Raw genomic sequence first — 25,779 nt, 5'->3', positions numbered from 1 at the left:
GTGGTCGGCATGAGCTAGCTTGCTGCGTTAATCTTAAAGTATGGCAACCATATCACGTTAATACACTCACAGACAGGTCTCACAAATGTAAGTCATAATTTGCTGTTGAAATTTAAATAAATAAATAAATAAATAAATAAATAAATAAATAGACAGATATGGTTAGTGGGTGCTAGCCAGGATACCCTTCAAGAAACAATGGTTTTTGTAATGCACAGCAAGTAGGACTGGTAAATGTGTGGTGCCCCGTAGAGAACAGATGTTGGTAAACCAATATATTCATGATATTGAGCTCAAGTTAGAGGGCTACCGTTAACGACCCTTTAACTGTAGAATGGGCTTAGAGAGGATTTCTGGCAAGTATAGAGACTCAATATACGCGAATAGCAGTAAGTACACCGGTATCGATAAGTATAGAGTTTACTGGAGAACCACCACCGTTGTTGAGGGGTATATACCTTAGCGGTAACAAAGAATAAAACACACTTTAGAGTCATCAGATAATATGCTTAAGGTTTCTGCTACAAGTTGTTGTGTCGGAACATTGACCTCCTTGATAGCACGCGACGGCTTTGCTAAGAGAGGTGATTGCTTCCCCGCATTCGTCGACTGTAAGTGGGGCAAGGTCTAACAACCGACGCAAATTAACCCTTGCCTGAGAGGCCACAAGGACGGCTGGACCTGCTCTTTCCCATCTTGTTCTCACAGGAAAGGAACGCAAATTTACGTGTGTGACAAACATTATTGCTCCATCTCTTTCCTTACTTCGCTCCGGTGGCAACTAATAAAGAAAATATTGCGAGTATAGACAAGTGAAAAACGTCCAGCGAAGTGCATTTAAAGCTGTGTACGTCCCATTGTTAAGGAAGTCCTGCCAACGTCTGTAAGTACGCAAATAGAACTTTGCATAAACTTCTCGTCCCCTTTTCAAAAGTTGCTTGAGGCGCCAATACCCGATCACGACGTGTCTGCACGCTACCAGCTGGAATACCGTCGTCGGGCACGCATGTGCGACTTCGTAACAGCGTGTGCTTTTAGAGAACGCGCGAGATTTACGACGCATGCGGAAGAAAACCGCAAAGCGTCGATAAAGGCAGGAAATCTGCCGGGATGAAGCGTCAGTCCGAGCCGCACAACCTGCGCAGTCATCGAAAGCCATCAGGTACATGTGCGAAAGAGTCTGCGTGGCACTCAGTACAATATTCACGAGCACGCTACTCTAAACAGACTTGATCCATGAAATGGAATGAACGGAATGAACGAATAATATTCAAAACGGCAAGTCTCCGACATCATTCGACTCTGGGCCAACCCTCCATTTTGGATATGCTCCACATAGGCTATGAAAGCACCAACAAACGCGCAAGCTACCATTGTCGCTGCTTCGCACTTGGAGAGAATCTGCGATTTATGTTTTTGAAGACAAGGTCCTTTTTTGGAGACTTGCGATCGATTTGGGGTTCGTGAGTATTGGATATCTGGGCGCTTTTGTTTCGTCAAATAAGACGACTTGAAGCCTTCCAATGCACGTAGGACAGCGAAAAAGGCGTCAAAATGAAGCTTGGAACGAAAAAGACGTACCAAGTTAGCGCAGAGATTTGTACGGAGCAGTAATAATGCGAAATTAGCGCAAAAACGACGAAATGAAAACCAGATGCGCTCGCTCAAGCTGCGCGCGTCTAAAGCCAGAATCGAAGGAGCGGCTTCACTCAACGAAACACATGGGCCAATCTCGAAGATAGGGCAGTTTAAACAACAAACCACATGGTAGACTAATACGCCCAAAAAGACTTCGTATTTCTTCGGTGTCAACCGCTGTTGACTCACCTTTTCTTATTTTCTTCGGGAGGGTCAGGATGTCGACCAGGATCAGAATCGGTTTTATTGTGATGATTAGAAAAACTACATGATGTTAATATACAGAAGGCGGTCCCGAAGTAAGACTGCAATGGGTCCTCTTTTCCAAACTAAACGCAATAAATCACAGATTACAGCAATTTCAACACATCATGAACACGGAACAATTACAGGTTTTTAGCATAAATATCATAAATAATGTAGATAGCAATGCAGATGCCAGTTAATGTAGATCAATACAGCATACCAAGCAGAAGCAAGATCGAATCTTACTTTTGCCTGATATGCTATTAGAAAGTGGCCTGAAAGTACAAGCTATAGCGTTAATTCAAAGTAGTATTGGAGGCAGGCTGCCGAAATCGTCATTAATCATTTTGTAAACTGGAAGATGGTAAACTATCGCGATCCTATTTCACTGTCTCTAAATACAGAGTGATTATTTTTAAGCTTCAGCAAAATTTTAAAAATAGGCTGTTGCAGATAACATAGTTCCAGTCCTTGAGCTGGATTATTCATAGAGGCGAACGTTACTCGCACGAGAACTCGAAACACCTATTCAACTAATTAACAATAATTCACTAATTATCTTCTGAATTACTTTATGGCACATATTACAATTTAGGAATTGTAGCCGGTGAATTTGCAAGGCGTACCCACTTGGAATTAATTTCCAGAATGACGCCTATTTGGAGATATGCGCCATCAAACTTACGTAAAAATGCAGTGTCGTTCCACTTACTTTCTTAACGAAACGTCATTTTATGCATAGAAGCACAAAAGTAACTGGAACGCCAATACATTTCTCCACAAAGTTCGGGAATTAATATCTCGAAACTGGTGTCATCCTGAGAATGCTTTCCAAGTGCTCCTTCGAGACTTAATCACCCTCGTCAGTTACCGCCTAGGATGATTCATCATGGATGATGGCGTCCTTTCAGCAGTTGACCATATTTATTATCTCTGCTGTTGTCTCTTAAAGGTACGCACGGTGCGTACACCGAAGCATCAAGTTCAAATGCGACTGGCATACTGAACAAGCTTCATTACAAAACCGGGCCTCGCATTTTACGAGCAGTATTCTTCACCCTGAAATTCGAGCGGTCCTTGCAAAAATATACACATATTTTGAATGACTCCGTCGTCAACCAGCTTTTGCGAGCTGCACCAGAACACTATCAGCAAGCATCGCAAGCAGTAAATTTATGCTGCGCAATGTTAATGGCATAATGCACTACCAAAGTCGTAGATGTAAAAAATAAATGGCAATGTACAGACGTTTCCGTCTCTTCACACAAATGTACGAAAGAAAAACAAAACTGTTTGTTACATTCACTGAACTCGTTCCACTTGGGAATAAGAAACACACACAACCATAAGAAGTCAAAACAGACAGCCAAGCCGAGGAAGGCATATGGGTAAAAAAAAAAAAAAAACTGCGCTTATTTATTTGAAATGTAAAAAAGAAAAGGAAAAGTGAAATAAAAGTGGAAGAAAACTTGCTGCCGGTGGGAGCCGAACCCACAACCTCTGCACGACGTGTGCGATGTTCTTGATTAATTGAGTAATTAATCAAACATTGATTAATTACACCTCGCTATAGGAGACTGAAGACGCATCACCGCGATTGTCCATTTCAAAACCGACCAGTACTACTTTCAATTTGAGCAGTTGGCAGAGGCTTTCTTTCTTTCTTTCTTTCTTTCTTTCTTTCTTTCTTTCTTTCTTTCTTTTGCGTGTTTGTCATTGGCAGATGGGCAATAAGCGCATTTCCTCTCATTGCCTTCGAAAGTATTGGCCGCAGTTAAAACCTGTCCAATGGCGCTAACTGAAAATATCACCAGCGCACGCTAAGAGGCTGCATATATCTTGTAGCCGAAACCCGAGCTCCGCCCGATTTTGTGGCTGTGGTGATGAGGTATCGATGACGATCAGGATGGCGATGTGATTATGAGCGCCAACACAAGTGAGCTAAACCTCTTACTGAAGGGATCTTCCAAAATGTGGTCATTTAAAAAAAACGCAAGAAGAAAAAATTAAAAAAATAACGTAAAAATGGTGACGATTTATTCTGCATCTCTTTCCGACGAAGCCATATTGCTGCACCATATTGCTGCTTGGAGCTGTATGATCTAGTTTTCCGTCCGGGATGGTCCATAAATGGTGGGCGACGAATAGCGGCGTGGCTGGGGCGACGGGGAACGACGGCGCTGATGTGACCGCGAGCGAGCAGGACGACTGACATCGACGGATACGTCAGAGGTAGGAGGCATACGGCGAGACGAGTAACGGCGCGGGTCGGCATATGGGCGAGGAGACGGGGAAAAGGAGCTCGAATACGGCGACGTCCAGGAGGTGTGGCAGTGGCGAGCGACGTGGCCAGTGCGGTGGCAACGGAAGCAAATGGGCTTGTCGTCAGGAGTTCTCCACTCGGTAGGGTTGCGGTATCTGGGATGGCAATACAGATCGCCGTGAGGCGGAGCAGTCTGCACCGGTCGGGCGTCAGGTCGGGAGACGGAACAGGCAGCAGGAAAACCTCGGTTTGCAAATTCTTGTCGTGCAACTGCCTGAATGAGGGAGATCGCTGGGGCTGGTTGGTCAATGGTAGGTTCAAGTGGGCGTGAATGGAACGGCGCAGGACACCGTATCAAAGGCTTATGATAGCGTCCTTCAGAGCTCAATACTAAATAGTTTGCAGGACATGGGCGTACAGGGCTATCTTCTGCGATTCATTCACTCACTTATCAGTGATCGTAAAATTCAAGTGCGGTTAGGAAGTACCATAAGCACCGAAAGGATGGTATCGCGAGGTGTACCTCAGGGAAGTGTTCTTTCCCCGACGCTGTTTAATGTTGTAATGGCTGGTCTTCCCGCTGAAGTGCAAAAACATTGCAGGCATGTCCATATGTCGATATACGCGGAAGACATTAGTCTTTGGTTAACCGGATATCAACACAAGCGTTTAGCTCTGATAGCTCGACAGGCATTACTTTCAGTACAAAATTACCTTCAAGGTGTTGGGTTGACTCTCTCGGTGGAAAAATCTGGCTTCATCATGTTTCCAGGTAGAGGAAGAAGGTATGCGCGGCTGAAGATAGACCTTGATCAATCTTGATTTCGACAATTGAAACAAAAACGCTTTTTGGGCGTCATTATTCACTACCGCCTACAGTGGCGACGAGCTGTGGACTCGGTTGTGACATCGATATCTTCGCGTCTCAATGTGATCCGTAGAGTTGCAAGTGAGCAACGGGGAAATCACCCTTCTTCAATGATCAGGTTGCACGATGCACTAGTGACGAGTCGAATAATGTATCAGCTCCCTTTAATTTCCCCCTCGATATCACAGCTGGAACGACTTGAGGTTCTGCACAGAAAGGGCCTAAGAAGGGCTCTTGGCGTTCCACAGACTGCTCCTAGCAATGCAGTACTTTATGAATCTCTATCGAGACTTCTTAGCCTAGTCGCTTCACAAAGGTTATTGATGCAAATTGGCCGCCTCAAACAGACGGCAGCCGGCCGAGCCCATCTACAGCGCCTTCGAAAGAGATCTGAGTCCCGAGCGTATTTGGCACTAAATACTCTTGGTTACCTGGGTCTTGACGCTAGAGGTCGAACTAAGAGGTTTAAACCACCTTGGTCATTCGCGAGCCTCGATTGTTCGTTGACAATTCCTCACGTACGCGCTAAGCGGAGTTCTCCTCTGGCGGCAACGCGTTCGCTGGTACTGGAACATCTTGAGACTGAATATGCACGTCATCTTCAAATCTTTACTGATGGCTCTGTGGACAAGGTCAAAGGATCTAGTGCATCTGCTGTTCACATTCCCTCTTTGAAGTATGATTGGTCTGTTCGCTTCACTGCAGTCGTGTCCTCCACAACGGCCGAAAGCGTTGCCATTGAGGCAGCTCTAAAGAAACTACGGTTCTGGACGCCTCAACCTGTTGTCATTCTTACAGATTCAAAATCTGCCCTTCAAAGGTTAGAGCACGGGTTCCTTACTGATGCCTTATGTCTTAGCTCCCTACGCTCGGTGCACAATCTCCATATCAAAGGCTTCTCCATACGTTTCCAATGGGTGCCCTCGCACATAGGTATCATAGGCAACGAGATGGCGGACAGCCTCGCCCATAGAGCGTTGTCCGGGAATCCATTAAGAAGAGTGCCTCAAATGGACAACAGTCTCTTCAGAGAAGCGGTGTTGTGCCACTTCAGTTCTTTGTGGAGCTCACCTCACAAGCCATGTGTGATCAAGGGCCTCAAAAGAAACCAAGCCACCTTACTGCTCCGCATTCGCACGGGCTCTGCTCGTACCCCTGCGTGGATGTATAAGACTGGCCTGGCGTTATCACCATTATGTTCAACGTGTGGTGGGTGCGGTAACATAGAACGTTACTTAATGTGCTGCACTGTGTATAACACGGAAAGGAGGGTGTTATTCGGGTCCCTCAAGAAGACAGGAGTTCCTCACAGTTCTCTTCAGGACATTGTTTTCCCGTGCGGGAACCGGTTGTGTAGGAAGGAGGTCTCTCGCCTTCTTTTAAATTACCTACAGGACACGGATTTAGCCTCCACATGGTGAACTGAGGAGTGACCATATGTAATTGTGAGGCCTGTGTTTGATTATGTGATTTATTTATTTTAAGTGTCGTTACGGTGGAGCAATTGCCGGCAGAAACTGCAAGGCTAATCCCACCAGTAGCCTACAACAACTCAACTCAACTCAACTCAACTTGTAGCCTCGAGTTCGCGGCGAGCAATACGTGTGACGTGCTCATTAAAAGGTGGTGAAGCGGTAAGGTCAACGCAAGAGGACGTCGCAGCCGTGTTAGGGAGCCGGGAGAACTGTGCAATGACGCGGTGGCTTTTGGAGAGCTCAAAACGGCGGCACTCCTTGACAATGACGTCGATGGTGGACACAGTGTTGAAGACCGACAAGTTGAACGCGTCATCCTCAATCCCTTTAAGTACGTGGCCGACTTTGTCAACCTCGGCCATTTTCTCGTCGACTTTCTGGCAAAGAGCGAGCACGTCTTGTATGTACGAGACATACGATTCAGTAAAAGACTGAACTCGGGTAGAAAGCTCTTTTATAGCAGCCAGCTACCGACCGGTGGGATTTCCAAAGAGGTCGACGAGCTTCTCCTTGAAAGCATCCCAGCTAGAGATCTCGTCCTCGTGTGTCCGTAACCAGACACGAGGAGTTCCGCCCAAGTATAAGAGGACACTGGCTAGCATAATGGTAGGGTCCCAGCGGTTGTTTTGGCTAACACGCTCATACAGGTTGAGCCAATCCTCAAAGTCGACATTATCTTGGTCATAGAATATGCCAGGATCGCGGGGATTGGTAACCGTAACGTACGTTGTTGTCGGGGTAGCAGGAGCAGAAGGAGACGAGGTGTCGTCACCGGGAGCCATGGCGGAAAGCAGGACGGTGCGGCCGCTGCGGAGCTCCGTGGCGAGGACGGGGAACCGCACCCTCTACCACAATGTTACGCGAAGGACGAGTCAGGAAGACGAGCAACTATTTACAGGTTATATTTAAAACAGCGGTTGCAGCGCTGACCGGTTAGATTCACAGCGTCAGCCCAGTTCGTTCTTCCTCCTCTTTTTTTCGAATGATGGCGCCCACGCGCCTCGTTCAAACAATCGAATATCACACGCATGTAGCAATATTCACAGAGGCCTGCGCAAAAACAAAAGCGAAAATGGAATGTCAATATTTATGAATCCCGAAAGTGGCTGTTACAATTCTTCAAGTTCACCAACACATGCGAGCGGAACAATAGCAACTTAACCAATGCACTGAAAATTGCATGATGACTGCAGTGAGCTCCGCGTATTAAACAACTGCTGCAAAGATTGCTGCATGCAGACCGAGCAAAAGTGAACATTAATAAATAATAGAAGAAATAGCAGAACACGTTAACAGCGACGACCATGACGAAGTACAAGAAAAATCCACGCAGTGATCATTATTTCAACGATTGTTGAGCCGTTGCGGAGCTGTAGACTGTCGTCTTGTAACCTTTGTGCGAAACCACGGGAAATATGAGAAATGACCGAACCCAACACCAACATCGCCGCTTTAACAGATGGACGTGTCATTAAATCGTCTCCTTGGCACCGGCTCTGCATGTTGATCAACAACGCATGGAGCCTGTGGTGTGGTGCATCGTAAAAGAAGAGTTTGGTGAACGTTTACCTCGCCTGCTGCGTAGTGGAGAGTGGCGGGTGCTTATTTTATCAAGCTTCTATCGTGGTGTCTTACCCGCCACGGTGGCTTAGCGGCTATGGTGTTGCGCTGTTAAGCACAAGGTCGCGGGATCAAATCCCGGCAGCGGCGGCCGCATTTCGATGGGGGCGCAATGCAAAAACGCCCGTGTTGTATGCATTGGAGACACAGTAAAGATATCCTGGTGGTCAAAATTAATCTGGAGTCCCCCACTACGATGTGCCTCATAATCAAATTGTGCTTTTGGCAGATAAAATCCCAGAATTCAATTCAATTGAACCACCGTGATTTTAGTCATCCTGACAACTGAAAAAAGACAGAAGCAATTGCCGCCGCCTACAAGCAAGAATAATATACTGAAGCATGTTTGCCGAATCACAAACCGGTCCTAAGGCTCAATGCTGCTTGGTCAGCTCCACGACCCATTGCAAGAGGCAATGGCGCGGAAGCAATCAAAGTCGGCTTGTTTCCTTCTTGATGTTCACTGCATCTTTCACCAGATTATTTTACCAGTGGTCGCCAATTCAGCCACTGCTGTTCACCTTTTCGCTAAACGAGGTTTCTGTGAAGGAACCTGTGCTTCGCGCACTCTTCACGTTCAACCATGTCTCTGTTCTCGTCCCGATCGACCCGCTCAAGTCCGCAACATCGCCGCAACATGTCGGCGGCGCCTAGATGCTCTCGCGCTTCTGCGATGACCAGTGTGCTTGACGTCACCTTACGAACTCCAAGACAAACTACAAGGCTTCCTGGGATCAAAAAATTCAACTTTACACCTGAGCGTGGCACGCCATGGAGTATCCTCGGATGACTGACTATTCTAAATCTCTTGTTACTAAAGTGACATGAAGCTTCAACTAGTTATCCGTGGAGCTTCCCCATCGTGCTCCAGCCAGAAATCTCCGAATTTTGCCAACACTGTTCAGTTTTTCTGTTCTGGGCTTTTCGAGCCTGCACACATTCGTTGTGTCCAGAATGGCATAAGCATAATCGGAGTTATCTAATGGGGACTTCGCATGCTATTAGCACCTACTATACATACTGGTTCCAAATGCGAATGCGGGCGTGCTATTTAGTTTTGTTATGAGAAGGTGAAACTTGGCGAATGAAGTGCATTACATGTTATGCCTATAGTTAACTTGTCAGCGCGTTAACGCACTTGTACTATGCGTCACTGAACCGAGTGCGAATACTAATGATTGCATGACATAGCACGTGTAATACTTTCGTCACTATGGGAGAGGCACTTACTGGAACGTAGGTACTGTCATGAAAGCACGCACGGGCCCCCGGTCGGTGTTGCTTCTGACGCAACACTTTGTGGATCGTGTTGTCGAGACGCAAGTGACTGTGAGAAGGGAGCACCGGAGTCTCTGGGCATTCGTACTTTCTCTCCGCGTTGAGCGTCAAAGCGCACGACTCGCTTGTTTCGTCGTGCATGACACGAATAAGCCTTATAGCCGTGATTAAGAACCAGTACGCATTCTCAGAGGTAACACGTAATTAGCTATTGAATCTCGATAACAGGCTCACTGACGCCTGCGCAAACGAACCACGAAGCATGAAGTGGCGATTGGACTAAGCGTGAGGGCGTTATTTTTGTAGTAAAAGCAAACTACTAGCGTATACATTTGCGTAGTAGCCCTTTCGGACCACGGAAAGGAAAAGATGGTGTATCGCTAGGCTGAAGCCGAGGAAAATAAATACGACACGAGAGCCGTAGGGAGATCGGACGCCGTCGTTACGTATGGCGAATCCTTCGCGTCTTTAAATAAATATTACGTACCGTTCCGGTGGCCTACAAGTTACCTCTGGCGTCGTGCGACCCAAGGGCAGATCCGGCGGCAAGATGGAAGCGCGGGTCCTGCGTCTGCTGATTCGTCTCTCAGATTAGGACTCAATGCTTTCGCACGCGCCTTCCACTGCCTCTGCCAGTGCGAAGATAGGAAAAAAGAGTGGCGCAGCGCCCAGACAGGTATGGAGTCAACCGGTCTTCAGATCAAGATCAACAAAAACAGACCAGATCCGATAATGGCAACCCTGAAAGCAAAAGGAAACCATCACCTTGAGCCTTGTTTCTGCGATAGGGTAATCTGCACGTGCTGTACAACGCTGATTTGCCACGCAACCACCGCCATCTTTCGATTTTCATTTTCGTCTATGCTGGCATTTTTCTTTTCCACGTTGCTATTGTACGTTGTCTCTCTGCTTGTTTGAGACTTGAGCAATTTCTGTTATTTCGACCATTTTTCTGTGTAGGTGAGGGCATTGACAATATCTGAATCGTATGAGTCTACCTTAATAAGCCCACTTATCGAACAGCGCCATCTCAATGCTGCCATATACCCAAAAATTTTCCGCACCGGTTGGCAACTGCAGCGACCACGTATTTTTTCCTTTCGTTTCTTTCTTTTGTTGTTCCTTTCTTTTTTTTGCTGTAAGTGGCAGAGAAGAGGCAGTGGGCTACTAGTGGCTCTCAGAAGGTTGCTGTGAACGTCCAATTTATTGCATGGCTCGTGCGGGCGAACACGTGCCGATAAGCTGCAAGACAGGCCAGCCGGGAAGTCAGGGCATCGTCATCGCTTGCTTGGTCAAACACTGGTATACGGTGGAACTCGTGAAGGGTGCCAACTCAGACATCGGTATCGTCCCAGACCAACTGTAGCTCTTAATATATTATTATAAACCTATAGGCTCTTTACTATGTTGCTCATGCAACTTTCTTGCGCACGAAAGGGAGAAAATCGTCATCAGTCCGAAAGTTTCATGAAGCTACGAAGGAAATCCACATGTTTTCTCAGAAAGGAAGAAAAATTCGTCCGTTGCTGGGAGTCGAAACCGGGGCCAACGCCTTTCCACGGCGGACCCTACCATCTGAGTTAACCAGGAGGCTAGAAGATGGCAGTGCTAGGCAGAATTAATTGACAACTCGAAGAGCAGGAACAACGGATTTACAAACGGAAGGGATTTGGTCATCCATATTTTTCCCGTATCGTAGTTCCTGCCTAAAAGCGATTCCTCGGTTTCGGCTGCCCACGCTGAGCTACCCAAGCAGCTATACTTACGCTGCTTCCTTCGAGTGCTGCGCTGCAGTTATAATGCATATGCACTTACTTATATGAGCTTTTTTTTCCTATCTGCCTTTCCTGTAAATAATATCTTCCTCTCCAAAACGATTTTTGCGAAAGACTAAAGACCGGCAAAGTAAGGAAACGACCTTACGCAATAGAATCCATGGGAACAAGGATCCACTCATTAGCACAGAAAAGTTCTGGCGCATGCCAAGCCCAGCGACGTTGAAGTCAATTCTTCTATCTAACAAATACCCACTGCATCTACGTTTCAGCTGTGTTATGTAGCGAGCCTCCTCCCACCCACCCCTCCTCACACTTTCTTTCTTGTTGGTTTGGTGGTCGTTCGGTCGACATTTTAGTGTGTCTAATAATAAGGAGCGGCTGTAAATGCCCATTCCTGTTATTTTCTTTACTGCAATAATAAAATGATAAGCATTTGCGAGCTAAGAAATGGGCTCAAAGTGTCCGTTTCTTAGTTCGTCCGTCCGTTCGCAACAATCCGCTGTGGAGCATAACCCCCGTGTTGAACCCAGATCATCTTGCCGCCGCACCGCCGCTCGTGACTCTTGCGTCCGTCGCCCCAGCACTGCTGTGTATACGGCTCCTTCGCGGCATCTCGTCATGATGTGCCGTGAAGACGCAAAGCGAAGCAAGGTGGTAGACTATAATTTAGCTTTACGGCGAACGGCAGTTATCAGCTTGAAAATGTGTTGAATGTGGCCTTTCGTCGGGTTCGTTGACACCTATGCTGCCACGCCAAGGTTCACACTATCAGAGGAGCGCCTCTCGGAGCCGTGGAGCCGTGGGCGCGGTGGCTGTGAGGTGCAGCGAGGAGAAAACAGGTTGCGTGCTTTCCGAAAAATGTCAGGCAGAAGACGGATCAGTTGAGGAAGCACAAAAATAAGCGGCAATTATGAGCCAGGAAATGGGCTGAGCGCGTCTACCCGAAGGGCTTCCTTAAAGATTGTGGAGTTTCTTGCAGCTTGGGAAAGCCGAGGGTTCCTTAACCCCTTATGCATAATTTTTTTCTATTTTTTTGTAAAGAGCTGGCAAGTCTTCGTTTAGGCCAGATATGCTTAAACCAATATTACTTTTCTGAAGAAACGCTTGGTTTCGATTTTATGAGCCAAAATGTCGCATACGATATATGATAGTATACGATGCAGATACGGGTATAATTTGTGACCATGAACGAAGAAATTTTAATTGCAGAAAGCTGGCAAAATTTCAGAACTATTGAAAAAACTTGACACATTGCTTTAAAATTGGAATGTATTCCTCACAGATGCAGCTAGTACAAGTTTTTCTGATGACGTCATCCATGAGTGACTGATTCACAGCTTCAATATCCAGGCCAGATCTCTTTTTCATCGTTTCTCTTCTAATATATGACGTGCATTATATATATGATACAGCAATTGATGCTTGCCTCACGGACCAATCCGAATGTAGTTATAGATGAAGATATGAGAGTCGCCTAATAAACAGTAAATAAACACCCTGATATTTCCTGTTCACTGATTTCAAGTGCATAATCGTTACAAAAACCTGTTGATTAACGAACTCTTTATACCTTGGGTGACGAGCTGCGGCCTTACATTTATTTTAACGGATCTATGTCAGAAATGATTTCCTCTGCTAAAGTCACTATGTGTTTCATTGCTACAGAGAAGACATAGATTCTGGATTAATACGTAGGGTTTTCTTTTATTTCGATTATGTTACAGCAGAGGTAGGCGTTCTAGGCGTTCTATGCGTGTCATACATGATACACGATGCGGTAAGGGGCTAACTACAGGCGGTTGGCATTGCTTGTATTGTCTGCATACGTGACGAGTGTCAAAGAGCCACTGGAGTGTTTTGTTTTTCAACACAGTGCGCTGTCGCCATAAGCCGTAGTGAGAAATGCATGGATGGCGCAAGAGCCTTCGTAAGTTCACGACGCTAACATTTTGGCTCACTTAGACGCTGTCACGGATCACAAATGTCGTTTACACTAGAATTTTGTGCGAACAGTCGAACTTACGATCGCTGCAGGACAGTGCCGGCGTGGTCGCGCGACTTTTCAATCGTGCGACGCAAGCCAGCTGGCGCGCAGCCTTTGCACCAAGGCGCACTGCTGTTTTTCTCCGACCTTCAGTCATCTTAGCACTCGTTGTTGGAACGCAGCAAAGTTACCACTTACTGGTTGAATATGAAAACAGAGGAATAAACTGCGCATTTTTCAACGAATCTTCGTCCGAGTGGTCAATGTATAGAGGTGTCTATAGCCTTGGTGTTTTTTGCCCAGCTGACTAGATCCCTTGATGCTATCCACCAGCACTGAGCGCAGTGTCGAGCGAAGCTCTTGCGGCGGGGTGATCATCTGTGGATGAGCTGAATCGCTGCAGGTGTGGGACAAGGAGCGCAGCCTGTTGTGGAAATCTATAAATGCGAGAAAATAGAGTATCCGCGACATTTCCAGTAATTAGGGTAATTTCCACATACCTCGCGCGCTAGTCTGTCCTCAGTGGTATTGTGTGGTGCCGTTTGGTTTTGTGTGTCTGTGCCTGACAGATGAGGGCTATGTCTTCTCTTGTATGTGTTTGTGTGTAGAGTGGGTACCGTAGGAGAAACTTATCGTTGTTGGTTCCCCCAATTGATTGTGATGGTACTGATATTGGGCGCTGACATATCTGGTGTTGGGTAGACTGCTTTATTTAAAAAGATTTCTCACCGAAATGTTTATACAATAACGTTACAATATTTACCGAAACTCAGAGGGCGCTACGTAACACATAACATATGAACTCAAAAGAAAAAGGCAGCAATGTAAAGCCGTCATATCAAAATCAGGGTACACACTCCATTACCGTTACCTACTGAGAAGAGCGATGCTTACTAACGGATCGAGTGAGATTAAGGTTGCAGTCGACTGCACCTTGTTGGATAGACTGCTTAAGCTCTTTCATACGCTTTTATTTTTATGGAGAGGGCGCTATGTTTCATCTAACACTGTGTATATGCGCGCCTACGCCTTTTTTATGTGGTGGTATCAGCCTTTGAACGGGAACACATGCCACGGCCAGCTAAATACTGTGCGAATTAAACTTTAAGCTAAGTTTGGCGATTTCTGAGACTCAAAATGGTATTCCGCCACAAGGTCACCCAGACCATGACTCGTATAAGCCACGGTACCTGCGATCGTTGGTACCGTGATAGTAACCACATTTTTTTAATAAGCTTCCCCAGCGTATAGGTAACCAACCGGACTCTTGACTGGTTAACATTGCTGCTTTCCTTATATGCCCATCTCTCTCTCTTGAATGAACTTTGCACGCAGCCACAAAAAATACAGCATGTGCAAGCTCTACACACGTTGACTGTATAGTTAAATAGACAAATTGGACATTCCTCCCTGCCTTTCCTCTTCATTCTCTCTCTCTCTCTCTGGACATTCCTCGTTACCGAAGACCGCGAAAAACATTTATTTTACGTGCAAGTGCGACAGCAAAAGCAGGACTACATACATTTCACGTTCTGGAGGTGAGACGATGTTATACCCATCGCGTGCCACCTCGCTGTACAACTCGTTGCATTAAGTATTTCGTGCGACATGAAAATGTAAAGAAATAAATTTATGGGTTCAAATAAAAGAAAAAGGCTACATACATATTGAAGGCGTATGCAGCTTCCCTGTGCACATTGCAATATAACTAAAGAAATCGTATGCCGTTATCGATGCACATGTCAGTGTGTAACAAAACAGATAGCAATGTAATGCACCTTCTAGCCGAACAGAGAATCAAAATAGCGGTCTGCCCAATTTGGCGGAATATTGCAGCAGAATGTTTTGAGATGTAACCACGTTAGAGCAGCGCTTTGAGCAGGTGTGTGTGAAGGCTCCCTGCCTATAACACTGGCACAGAAGTACTCTGGCCACTTAACGGGGCTCCTCGGTGTTACAAAACCGAGAGCTAGGGCGTCGGGTCCTTCGTTGCTCCTATCCCGTGGGGAGCCTGGTGACCGTCAACCTGCTTCAGGAGAGCATGTAGTGAGCGCGATCGTACGCTAGTGTATGCCGTGAATGCAATGCGATGGTGTTATCTACACACTTCTAGTGTATTTGGCGCGAAAGCTCACAGCGCTGCGAATGCAGAAGTGTTATGAGAACACTCACGTTTCAACCGGTCAGTTAAAAAGTAGCAGGACACTGTACATACGCTTTGTTTGAGCTTTTGTCTGTGCCCCACCACACGGGTGACGAAACATAATGCAACTGTCTTCGCAGTGTTGGACTCGTCCGGCAAGATCCCGGATGGGGTGCTTGAAGGGACACTGGTGGCCATGGGATCGTACAACGAGTGCGTCAACATCGTGGCCCGGGACGACGGCCAGGAACGCGAGTACTTCCGTGGCCAGTACTGTGCCCTGGACGTCAAGCCGTTCCTGCCGCCCAAGCCCAAAAAGTACAACCCACAGCACATGTTCCGGAATATCTCTCAAGTTCTGCCCATTCTCAAGGCAAGCGCTCGAATTCATCTTTATTCCATCCGTTTGTTTTTATTTTTTCTCCTTATTGTTTTCCTTCAGAGGGCGCCGTAGAAGCGCCGGCGATGTGAGGAAACCACACTGGGCTGCGCATTCACAAAAATCTCTTACGCTTGAATTGTTCGTAAGAGCAAATTCTAGCCAATCCTGATGCTGGACATATTAGCGAAGGCGGCCGGCCAGTAGCAAATAGCACTTACGCACGAAGAGATTTGTGAATTCGGCCCCTGGTAACTAAAACAGTTTTCGTCTCGCTTCTAGCTGGGCAAAGTAGTTTAAAGGTTTTGATAAAAGGAGGGGGAGGGGGGAGGGCTTGCCATGTGGAAAGATTTACACATGTGCTATATATCGACCTGTGTTTTCTATGAAGTCAAGGAATGTTTGGAGACACCTTTATTCCTAAATAAACTGGGCCCGTTTTTACAAGAAAGCTCTGACGCTAAAGCTGTTTGTAAGAAGAGATGCCAGCCAATCGTCACGTTGGATATACTATGATAAACGAAAGCTGCCAGCCAATATTAAACAGCCCTTACGAACAAAAAAAAACTTTGTCGATTAAGCCCAAGACGATTATCAAAAGGCACAGCTGTTCGGTACCGATCTCTTTAGAGGCTGAAAAAGGGTCAGTACTCAATAGTTCGTGTAAGTTTTGTGCTGATCGGCCACTTTTATACTACCCATTTTCGTCTTACCAAAACTGTGTTACTTCCTTCTTATGAGCAATGAATGCAGCACCGCGGACTGCAGAGGAGCTTTTTTATTACCCTTCTACGATTGGCGCTCAGACAATGAGGTGTGTTGAGCCGAGCTGTTTTTAGGATGTTGACAAACGTTTCCACATGTTATTCTTGCTATGGCTGTTCTTGGTGGCGTTCTTAAAATTTGGGTGTGCATTTTACGTGAACCCATGAATCTTTGTAAGCGACGACCAGCGTTCGCGATCTCGTGCATACATAGTACAAAATTAATTTTGATGGCGTAAAAAATAACAGAACGCCCCACTCCTGAAATCTAACCATTGTCCTTGGCCTCTGGCAACTGGCATTTTGTAGACCACTTTGGGACACGGTGCTAGAATGCCTTTGCGACGCGAGGCTTTCGTGTAAAACATACTGCAGATTGACGGAATCTTCTATACATCTGAAGGATTGGTGCTCGCATAGCGCCTATATACTGTAAATTCCTAATGTGAGTTCGGCGATGCGGTGGCAATCTCGGCAACTGAGCGAGGTTTTTTTCCGCTGGCTGTGTCTTACCTGAATATTCGCCGAATATTTGAGACATTCCCAGCGCTTGCACGTAAAAAGAAACACCCCAGAAGAAAACAAGAGACGACAGGAAGCATCGTTCCTGTCCTGTCGTATGTGTTGTGTTCTAAGGTGTTGCTTTTTCCGCCCAAGCGTTTCAAATGTTTCATATGTCTAAGTTCCAACTAAACGAGAAGAAGAACCAAGGGGCCCGATCTTTCTTAGCCGTAACCATACGAAGCCAACAAAAAATGAAGCCAAGGAAAACAAAGAGGTCATTATTTGTTGCTTTCTTTAACCAATTATAAAGATGATAATGAAGGTCATTAGGCAGAAATGATGTAGAAAAGTAGGAATAATATGGTTATTACCTTATAATTTCTACATTTCAATTAAAACAACAAATAATTTCCCCTACGCTTTCCTTGGCTTCATTATCTATTGGATTCATATAGGTTTGACTAAGCTACGGCTAGCTTGCACTAAGTACTCTTCACAAATACTTCCCATATTCACCGCAACTACAGCTGCAACTGAATGACTCAGCGAAGCTAGACGTAAAAACACTCATCGAGCATCCGGCACTCGCTCTTCCTTGTTGCTCAAGCGTGGACGCGTCGAGAAAACCCATAAACGCTTTCGCGGAGTGTTCGGCAACCCATCGACTGTGCCATGACAATATAAGGTGACGATACAGAACGCTTGACAATGTATTCTACATTGATCGCAAGTTGTTTACGAAGAGGGGGTTTATGTTTCTTTTAAATTAGCGTATTTGTACACATATAACACAAGTTTTAGTTTTTTCGAAATGTGCGGCCTAAAGGCGAAGTGGATTCGCTCGCCGGAAAAAAGAGAGCGTGTTCTCATCTGTTGACGCGTGCATCGGCGGATCCGCCGCCACTTCTGGCTTTTCCGCGACGACAGCGAGATCTCGCGGCAGTTCCTTTTTTTAGTTTCGCGACTGTCTATAGCTGCGTCCCATAGCTGCTCTTTGTAGGCAATGTCCTCGAAATTCAAGTGCCTTTTGTCGTACAGTATGGGGTGCTGCTTAATTATATCGACGAGCATTTCCACGGAGAAGGCCGGTCGCTCAGACATGCTGGCTGCCATGCTGAGATTAGACGGATTGTGACGTCCAAAACGCAACTTCCGGTGGCGGGGAAAGCGGAAAAAATGGTTCCTGGACCGATTGCCTTCACCGCGCCGCTTTCCGCCCTCCTCGGCGTCAAAAGCGCCCGAATCCGCTTCGCTCGCCGGATATTTCGTGTAGTGTGAACGGGCCTTAAGAACGCGCCTCGTGCCATATTTAGGTGCGAACTGTCCAGTAACATTGGCGGCATGAAGGACGACGCCGTTATTGCCGACAGTGACAAAGGCGTCAGCGGTGACAACGAGAAAATTTGGCATGCAATCGTCCTTTCACTGTATATTGCGACGGCAGTTCGCAGTAACGAAGAAGGAAAGCGCTCTGTGGGCATTTGCTTTTAAGCGTAATTTCCTGTTTTATTTGCGACATCTCTTTGCGTTGTAATGGTATAATACTGACACGCGCACTTATATTTATCGGGCGACCACGTTTCGCCGCCTAACAAATGTTATCGCACAGCGCAGGACGCGCCTGCATGTATCGGAAGTTTCTGGAATGTTATCGATGGTCGCATCCGCTGTCTGTGACCGAACCTCGTGTAAACTGATTGCATGTGTGTGCGACGCGAATAATGTAGAACTTTGTGGAAGACACGCGGGTCCCAGCGATTAGTCTGGAACATTCGACGATTGATGTATAAAAGCCGACGCGCTGGACCCGTTGATCTGATTTTCGACGATCGCCGACCGTGTTCACCGCTGTCGTTGTGCTATAAGTGTAGCCTGTTTTTGTGGGCACAGGTTCGCCCAATAAAAGTTAGTTTTGTCTTTCACAGTATTGCTACTGTGTTCTTCAACGTCACCACCACGTGACAATACATTGCTACTAGTACGAGAAAAGGTTTACTTAGCAGTTGAAGTCAGCTACGAACAGCAAAAATGTACAGTTGTCGTCTTTCACATCCATTTCAGATCTCCGCGTCTCTTTGTCGCACTTGGACGCAAAAATTATTTTCGTTTTCTTTTTCCTAGACCAACAGTCACCCGCGCGTTCTATTCATGGTCACGTTATTTACGTGCACGTATATATATATATATATATATATATATATATATATATGTATGTATATCTATTTATTTATTTATTTAAGTAAGCAGTAACCTGCCGCAAAATTCAGCACCACTCATCAGGCCTGTCCTTATATCCCAGTCACAACAGTCACCACTCACATGACCAATGTGCCGCTTTCACGTTTTTAAAATACCTTTCATACATATGCGTATAAATATAGTTCAAAATATGCATATTGACACATGTATGAGGCGGTATAAGCAAGTAGTGCAGCAGCGCACTTAGTTGAACATAATATTATGCTGCCTACCTGCAAAACAAAGCATGATGAAGACTGTTACGTGGATGTGCAGGTGCGCACTTCCAAACCACTTTTGAGTATATTTCACTCACTGGAGCTTCGTGAAATTGATCGTCATTAATCGCGGCTCATCTTCCCTAAAATGTAACGTAAATTACTAAACTGCGCACCGAGTTACTGCGATGCTTGCGTCGTATTTTGCACTTTTAAGTAGCTGCCGGGCATGCAATCGCAATAAAAGTCTAATTTCCAATTTCCTGCAGCGTACAAGAAATCATTGAAGCGTAGATTTCATTGCCAATCTCCCTGCGGCCCTGTGGTTAAGCGTGGGTCATCGGTCTTTTTCTTAGCATATATATATATATATATATATATATATATATATATATATATATATATATATATATATATATATATATATATATATATATATATATATATATATATCGCGTGGATCGCGTGGCGGAGGTTTCCGCATTTTGCTGATTTGCCGGCCAAGGACGTATGTGCTGTGCTACAAAACGCTTTACAGAGGATCAACAGTGTTAAAGCACTTAACCGCTTCAGGCAAGCTTCGCTTCACATGGATTCCAATAAAGTGCGTTGGTTCTGTATAATTCTCCCTGTCCTTTGATCCGACCCCTCCGCTTAGGTCTCCACAACACCTTGGAGGAGCTAGTCGAAGCCCACGAAGTTAACGAACTCGAACGTCTCAAACTTACTGAAATAGGTAGGATAATACTCAAAAGATTAGGCTATACTGAAGTTATGCAACTGAGCGTCGAAAAAAAGGATAATCCCAGGGACAACTTGAAAGTAAACCTCTGTTGCAGAAAAATATGCACCGAACCCACGATGAAGGAAAAAAGTAAAGCCAGAATTGATAGAGACTATGCGAAAAAACCTAACACCAAAATACGGACAGACAATACACAGATGCAGCGAAATATTCGGTAACTCTAGCTTAGCTATCAGCGTTGTCGACAGCAAGGGCAAAGAGAATGGCAGCTAGCATTTTAACAACATCTACAATAACAAATATTACGCAACTTTTAAAAATCGCCTGTGCCAGATAGCATAATTCTTGTCGCTGAGCTGGATTACTAGAAGAGGTGAACATTATTAGCACGAGAAATCTAAGCCCATATTCAACTAATTAACTAAAATACAGTAATTAACTTGTTAAATAATTAATGAAGGAACATTTTGCGATTCGTGAACTGTAGCCGGTGAGTTTTCAAGACGTGTCCACTTGAATTGAATTTTCAGGATGACACCAGTTTCGAGATGTCATTTACCAAAGTGTGGAAAGGAGTACATAGGCGTTCTAGTTACTTTTGTGCTTCAGTGCATAAAAGAGTGATTTGTTAAAAATGTAACTAGAACAACAGTGTATTTCTAGGGCGACTTTGATGGTGCATGTCTCCAGACTGCTGTCATTCTGCATTTACCGGCTATAACTCGTAGATATAAATGGGCCGTAATGTAATTAATAAAACATAATTTAGCGTAATTATGTTATTTTTTTAATGAAACTCTCATTATCCGTCGACCTAATGGCCACCTCATCGAGTAATTTAGGTCAATGGTGGGAATTAAAAAAAATTTAGACCTTCTAAAAACACGCATACATCGTTTGGACTCCGGGGCACGAGCCCCTGCTGGGGAGTGAGGCAGCCGACGCCTCCGCCCGAGCTCACGTTGACCGAGCTTTCTCACATGACGCGCAAAGGAGGAAAGATGAAGTCCCCCCAAAATACACCGATATGGGGTTGTGTTCAAAAACATGGCACTTTAGACACCCAAACACTAAGAGAAGAGCAGTGGGAGGCCAAGCCATCAGTTCCAGACCCGAAGAAACAACGCAGCCTCACCGAACGGGCACGGGAGATGGCCATAGCCCACGGACTCTGAATAAGGAGACCGCCCACTAAGGGTGCAGGCTGCGCTTGCTCAGAATAAAAGTTTATCCTCCCTCTCTCTTTGGCGAACGTCTTCGAAACTCAAGCCTCTTTCTCTCTCTCTCTCTCTCTTTGATCCGACCAGTTTAAGCACAAGTAATTTCCCCCATGTTGTCTTTGGTGTCAGTGTTTGTTGGCTTCTTATCATACGACTAATAAAAATCGGGCCCCTCGGTAAGCCCCCTTTCTTCTCGTTCGTTACATAACCAGGGTCTTGAATCCGGCAACATTGATGCCTTCAAGTAGCATGTGTGTGTTTATTGACCGGTTGCCTTCACCCAAAAAGATCACGTTCTCGTGACGCCTGCGGCAGAAAGGATGTTCCACATCCACCGCCAAGGTCTGTGAATGGTGGCCCTGGCTAACACACCCAAAGTTCTACTCGGAAACGTAGATACCCAAGAAAGTGGATCGGGAGATGGCGCCGCGGTAGCTCGATTGGTAGAGCGTCGCACGTGAAATGCGAAGGTTGTGGGATCGTTCCCCACCTGCGGCAAGTTGCTTTTTCATCCACTTTCATTTCCATTAACTTATCATTTCTTTGTTTCGTTTAGTAAGCACAAGTAATTTTCCCTATGTTGTCCTTCGTGTCAGTGTTTGTTGGCTTCTTATCATATGACTAATAAAAATCGGGCCCCTCGGTTAACCCCCTTTCTTCTCGTTTATCACACATCCCAACTATCCCAACTAGCACAGCAAAGTCCCATATCCGTACGGTGCTTGTGCCGCGTATCTCTATTTATAGCTGTTATTTCAAACACACCAGTTAATACCGTGAGTGCGTTAAGTGTTTCGCAAAAATGCGTAATGTTGTGTACTCTATTTTTAAAATCAATTGTCTGCAATGACGTGCTCAGGAAACGGCGCAGATCTGCTAACACAACGTCATTAATAGAATAATATGGCATAACAACAACGCCTTACGTAATAAGACAATGTAGCTTGGACCTGTTAGCTGCCTTTACTAGCTGAATAATGTCTCTTGTGCTATGAAGACCCTAGTAAAAAGGAACTTGGCAACTCTTTCTGGCTGTTCCTAACTTTATACGAACATTTTTTTCTGAGACCATATAGCAGAATATTAGCTATAATATGGCAACTGCTGAGGGGCTGAATTAAGTTAATTGAGACGAAAGCCAACTTCGTAAGGCTAGGGCGACCTTGCAGATCACAGCCTGAATTCCAGCAAAGCAGTGTCCTCCAAGGTAAACAAAGAGGCCATGGCGTCTCGTCAAGACGCCTTTCCAGTTCCTGTGAAAAATTTCCGCAGCCTTCGTGCACCTCTTTCGGTGACTCTGAGCTCCGCGCCGAGCATCAGCCGTTGAGCCAGCGCCAGTGGCCTCGATTGGGCGGCCGTTCAAAGATTATGCAATCAAATTAACACTTTTGAACGAAACATACTTTGAGTAGTTAGAGAGATACTTTCAGCGGTTGATTCTGATCGCAGAATCTATACGTGTCCAACAAATGAAGCAGGTCATCCTGCCATCGCTTAGTACGTAAGCCACAGTCAAGCCTAGATGGAAGGACGCATCCAATGGCTGCGCTGTACTGACGCAGTGCTCGCCAGTCACTGCTATATACCTTTGCTTCCTATGTCCTTCCCTGTTGAAGCGCTGCGCCGGACTAAAAAATTTCACGAGGAGGAGGAGAAATAAACGTTTATTTTTGAAACAGTATCCCGGGATAAGCCCCGGTTCCACTCTAGGTGGGAGGTCTCCTCATTCCAGGAGCCCTCTGGCCTTCGCTGCCTCCTCGGCCCTGGCAATGAGGCGCCGTTGCTGTTCCAGGTCCTCGTAGACGAGCTTAGCTTCCCACGCTTCGTTGAGGTCTTCGCTTTCTTGTCTATAATTACAGTTTTTTCGGTGAAGCGATGTGTCTGTGTCTAGATGCCATGGACACTCGAGGATCAGGTGCGCCAAGGTGTCCGGTACGCCACACATTGGGCACTGGTATCCTTGTAGCTTAGGGTAGAGTCTGCACATGAGTATTCTGTGAGTGTAAGTGTTACTCTGTAGTTTTCTGAGTGTGGTACTTTCTTCTTTGTTGAACATTGGGTGAGGTTGTGGGTACACCCTGCGTTCCAGCCCGTGATGTTGAAGGATCGCTTAGTAGGTGCTGGATACGGTTTCTACCCCCGCTGACGCAGACCGGGCATCTCGAGCGTAGAAAAGGTTTGCCCAGCAGTTGTGCTCTCGGGCCGCAGCGTGTGCCGCTTAGTTCCCATCCAGTTCGTCGTGCCCGGGAACCCATGTCACGGAGGTGTAGGAGATCGGAGTGCTGCGGTGCTTCAATATCTTTAGTGCTTCTGTCGACACGTGAACCTTAGCGTAGTTCCTGACAGCTGCTTCAGAATCTGAAAGGAGACAACTGCGTCCATGCACGTGGTAGTTGCTAGGGCGATCGACGCCTCTTCTGCAGTCTCAGGATTTTGTGCGCGGACTGTGGCAGACGCTAGCTCTCTGCCCTGAGAATCTACGACGCTCAGGGCGTAAGCGTTTCTTTGCGGGTATTTGGCTGCGTCGGTGTATTTGGCGTCCGGATCTTGCCTGTGTCTTCGCCGTAGGGCATCCACTCGGGCTTGTTTTCTTTCCTTGTGGTACGTGGGGTGCATTTTGCGTGGAATTGGTGCTATGCACAGGGATTCGCGGATGTTTGGAGGAGTTTTCTTTTCGGTCCGTGGTGGTTATAAAAGCTTTACCGTAGCTCAGCCATTGCAGCACTGATCTTCCGGTGGGCGTGAGCTTCAGTCGTTCTAATTCACTGGCTTTATGAGCTTCAGCTAGTTCTTGTCAGGTGTTGTGTGCGCCCATCTTGAGAAGTCTCGTAGTCGAAGCCGTGGATGGTAGGCCCAGGGCGATTTCGATTGCTTTGCATATTTCAATGTTAAATTTTTCTACTTCTGCCTTCTTCAGCGCGAGGTAGGGCGTGCCGTATGTTATTCGACTGGTGAGAAGTGCTTACATCACGCGTAGCGTGTCTTGTTCTCTCCTGACGAGATGCGTGAGCTGTGATAGCGTTCGCTGTAGTCGCGGAAGGGTGGCCGCCCTGGACCTGACTTTGTGGATGTGTAGCCCTAGAACTCCTAGGGTTGCCACTTTTGGGATGGGCGTTCCATTGAGGGTAACGTTGGTATCGGGTTCATCGTAGCCGGGTGGTCTGCCTCTCGTTCTTCACTTGAGGACGAGGTGTTCCGACTTCTCGGGAGCACAGCGGAGGCCGCATTTTTACAAGTAGCTCTCGATGCTATCTACTGTTTCTGTAGGCGTGTTTCTTGCGTTCCGATGTTTGAGGTCCTAGTCCATAACGTGATATCATCTGGATAAAAAGCATGTCTTAGGTCTGGTATGACGTCGAGGAGGCTGAGTAGTTTGATCATGGCGACGTTGAAGAGCAACGGCGATATCACTGAACCCTGCGGGGTGCCTTTGCTCGGTAGTCGTAAGCTGTGGCTGCGCAGGTTGTATATTTCGACTGTGGCCGTGCGGTCAGTGAGGAAATTCCTGACATAGTAGTCGTATGTCCGAGACCCGCAGCCCAGATCTTCGAGGTTGCAGAGGATAGCTACGTGATTGACGTCAAAAGCTCCCTTTACGTCGATGGCTAAAATCGATGATTGGCTTCTGGTGCTCAGGTGGTCGATGAGGTCTTCCTTGGGTAGAAAGAAGACATCTTGCGTTGACAGGTTCTGCCTGAAACCGAACATAGTGTTTGAAAGATATCCATTGTCTTCGAGGTCCACTCACGTCCACTTTCTGTCGGACTTAATGTCACTTAGTGACGTGTTGAGGTGCTGCTTTGTTACGTAGGTCTTCGTCACGTGGGCTATGAAATTGTTTTGCTGCGCTGCAACATCGGCCTTGGCGTCTAGCGTGGTAATCTTATCGGCTATACTTGCGGCGAAATTTGCTATTACTGCCTGGACGATTTTCTCAGTTGTGGCGCGGGTGCTTTTCATGAGAGTTTTTTGGAGAATTTGGAATCTTGCGCCGACTACGGATTCCACATCTGCGTTGGGAAGTGAGGGTCGCGGCTGTGCAATGTTCTCTTGGACTTTCGTACGTCTCTGCTGCAGCTTGTCAATGAGATCCCTTTGCTCCTCGCACTTCTGTAGAAGCCTGTTTGTGTAGTCTTGCTGTTTCTGTTGGCATTGGATCAGCTTGTCGATGAGTGCCTGTTGTCTTTGTAGTTGACTGATTTCATTATGCAACGTGTTTTGTTGAATTTGCACCCTATTTTCGAGTGACGGAAGGGCCGCAGTTTCGGCCGACAAGAATTTGAAGCTGCTCGTGGTTCTCGATCCACTCGATCCGCTTACCACATCCGAGTAGCTCACGCGTTTGGGCGAGTGCGAGCGTGAGCGTGATCGGGAGGGCGATTGGAGTATAGATCTAGATCTACTTCGTTTGGGGGTGC

At 46.3% G+C, this 25,779-nt stretch overlaps 1 protein-coding gene and 1 non-coding gene across 2 annotated transcripts in view; both read left to right on the top strand.

Moving 5' to 3' along the window:
- LOC129380948 (uncharacterized) overlaps positions 1-25,779 on the top strand; it is a 129,282-nt gene that overhangs the window by 42,733 nt on the left and 60,770 nt on the right. Inside the window, exon 2 of the mRNA XM_072288257.1 lies at positions 15,434-15,666. Coding sequence (XP_072144358.1) covers positions 15,434-15,666 — 233 coding nt within the window. The remainder of the gene's footprint in view (positions 1-15,433; positions 15,667-25,779) is intronic.
- On the top strand, positions 21,787-21,859 carry TRNAS-UGA (transfer RNA serine (anticodon UGA)). Its single transcript has one exon. It is a non-coding gene; the product is annotated as a tRNA-Ser (tRNA).

The sequence above is a fragment of the Dermacentor andersoni genome, chromosome 1, assembly GCF_023375885.2.
Source record: "Dermacentor andersoni chromosome 1, qqDerAnde1_hic_scaffold, whole genome shotgun sequence".
Classification (NCBI taxonomy): Eukaryota; Metazoa; Arthropoda; class Arachnida; order Ixodida; family Ixodidae; genus Dermacentor; species Dermacentor andersoni.
This window is presented reverse-complemented; position numbering and strand designations above follow the sequence as displayed.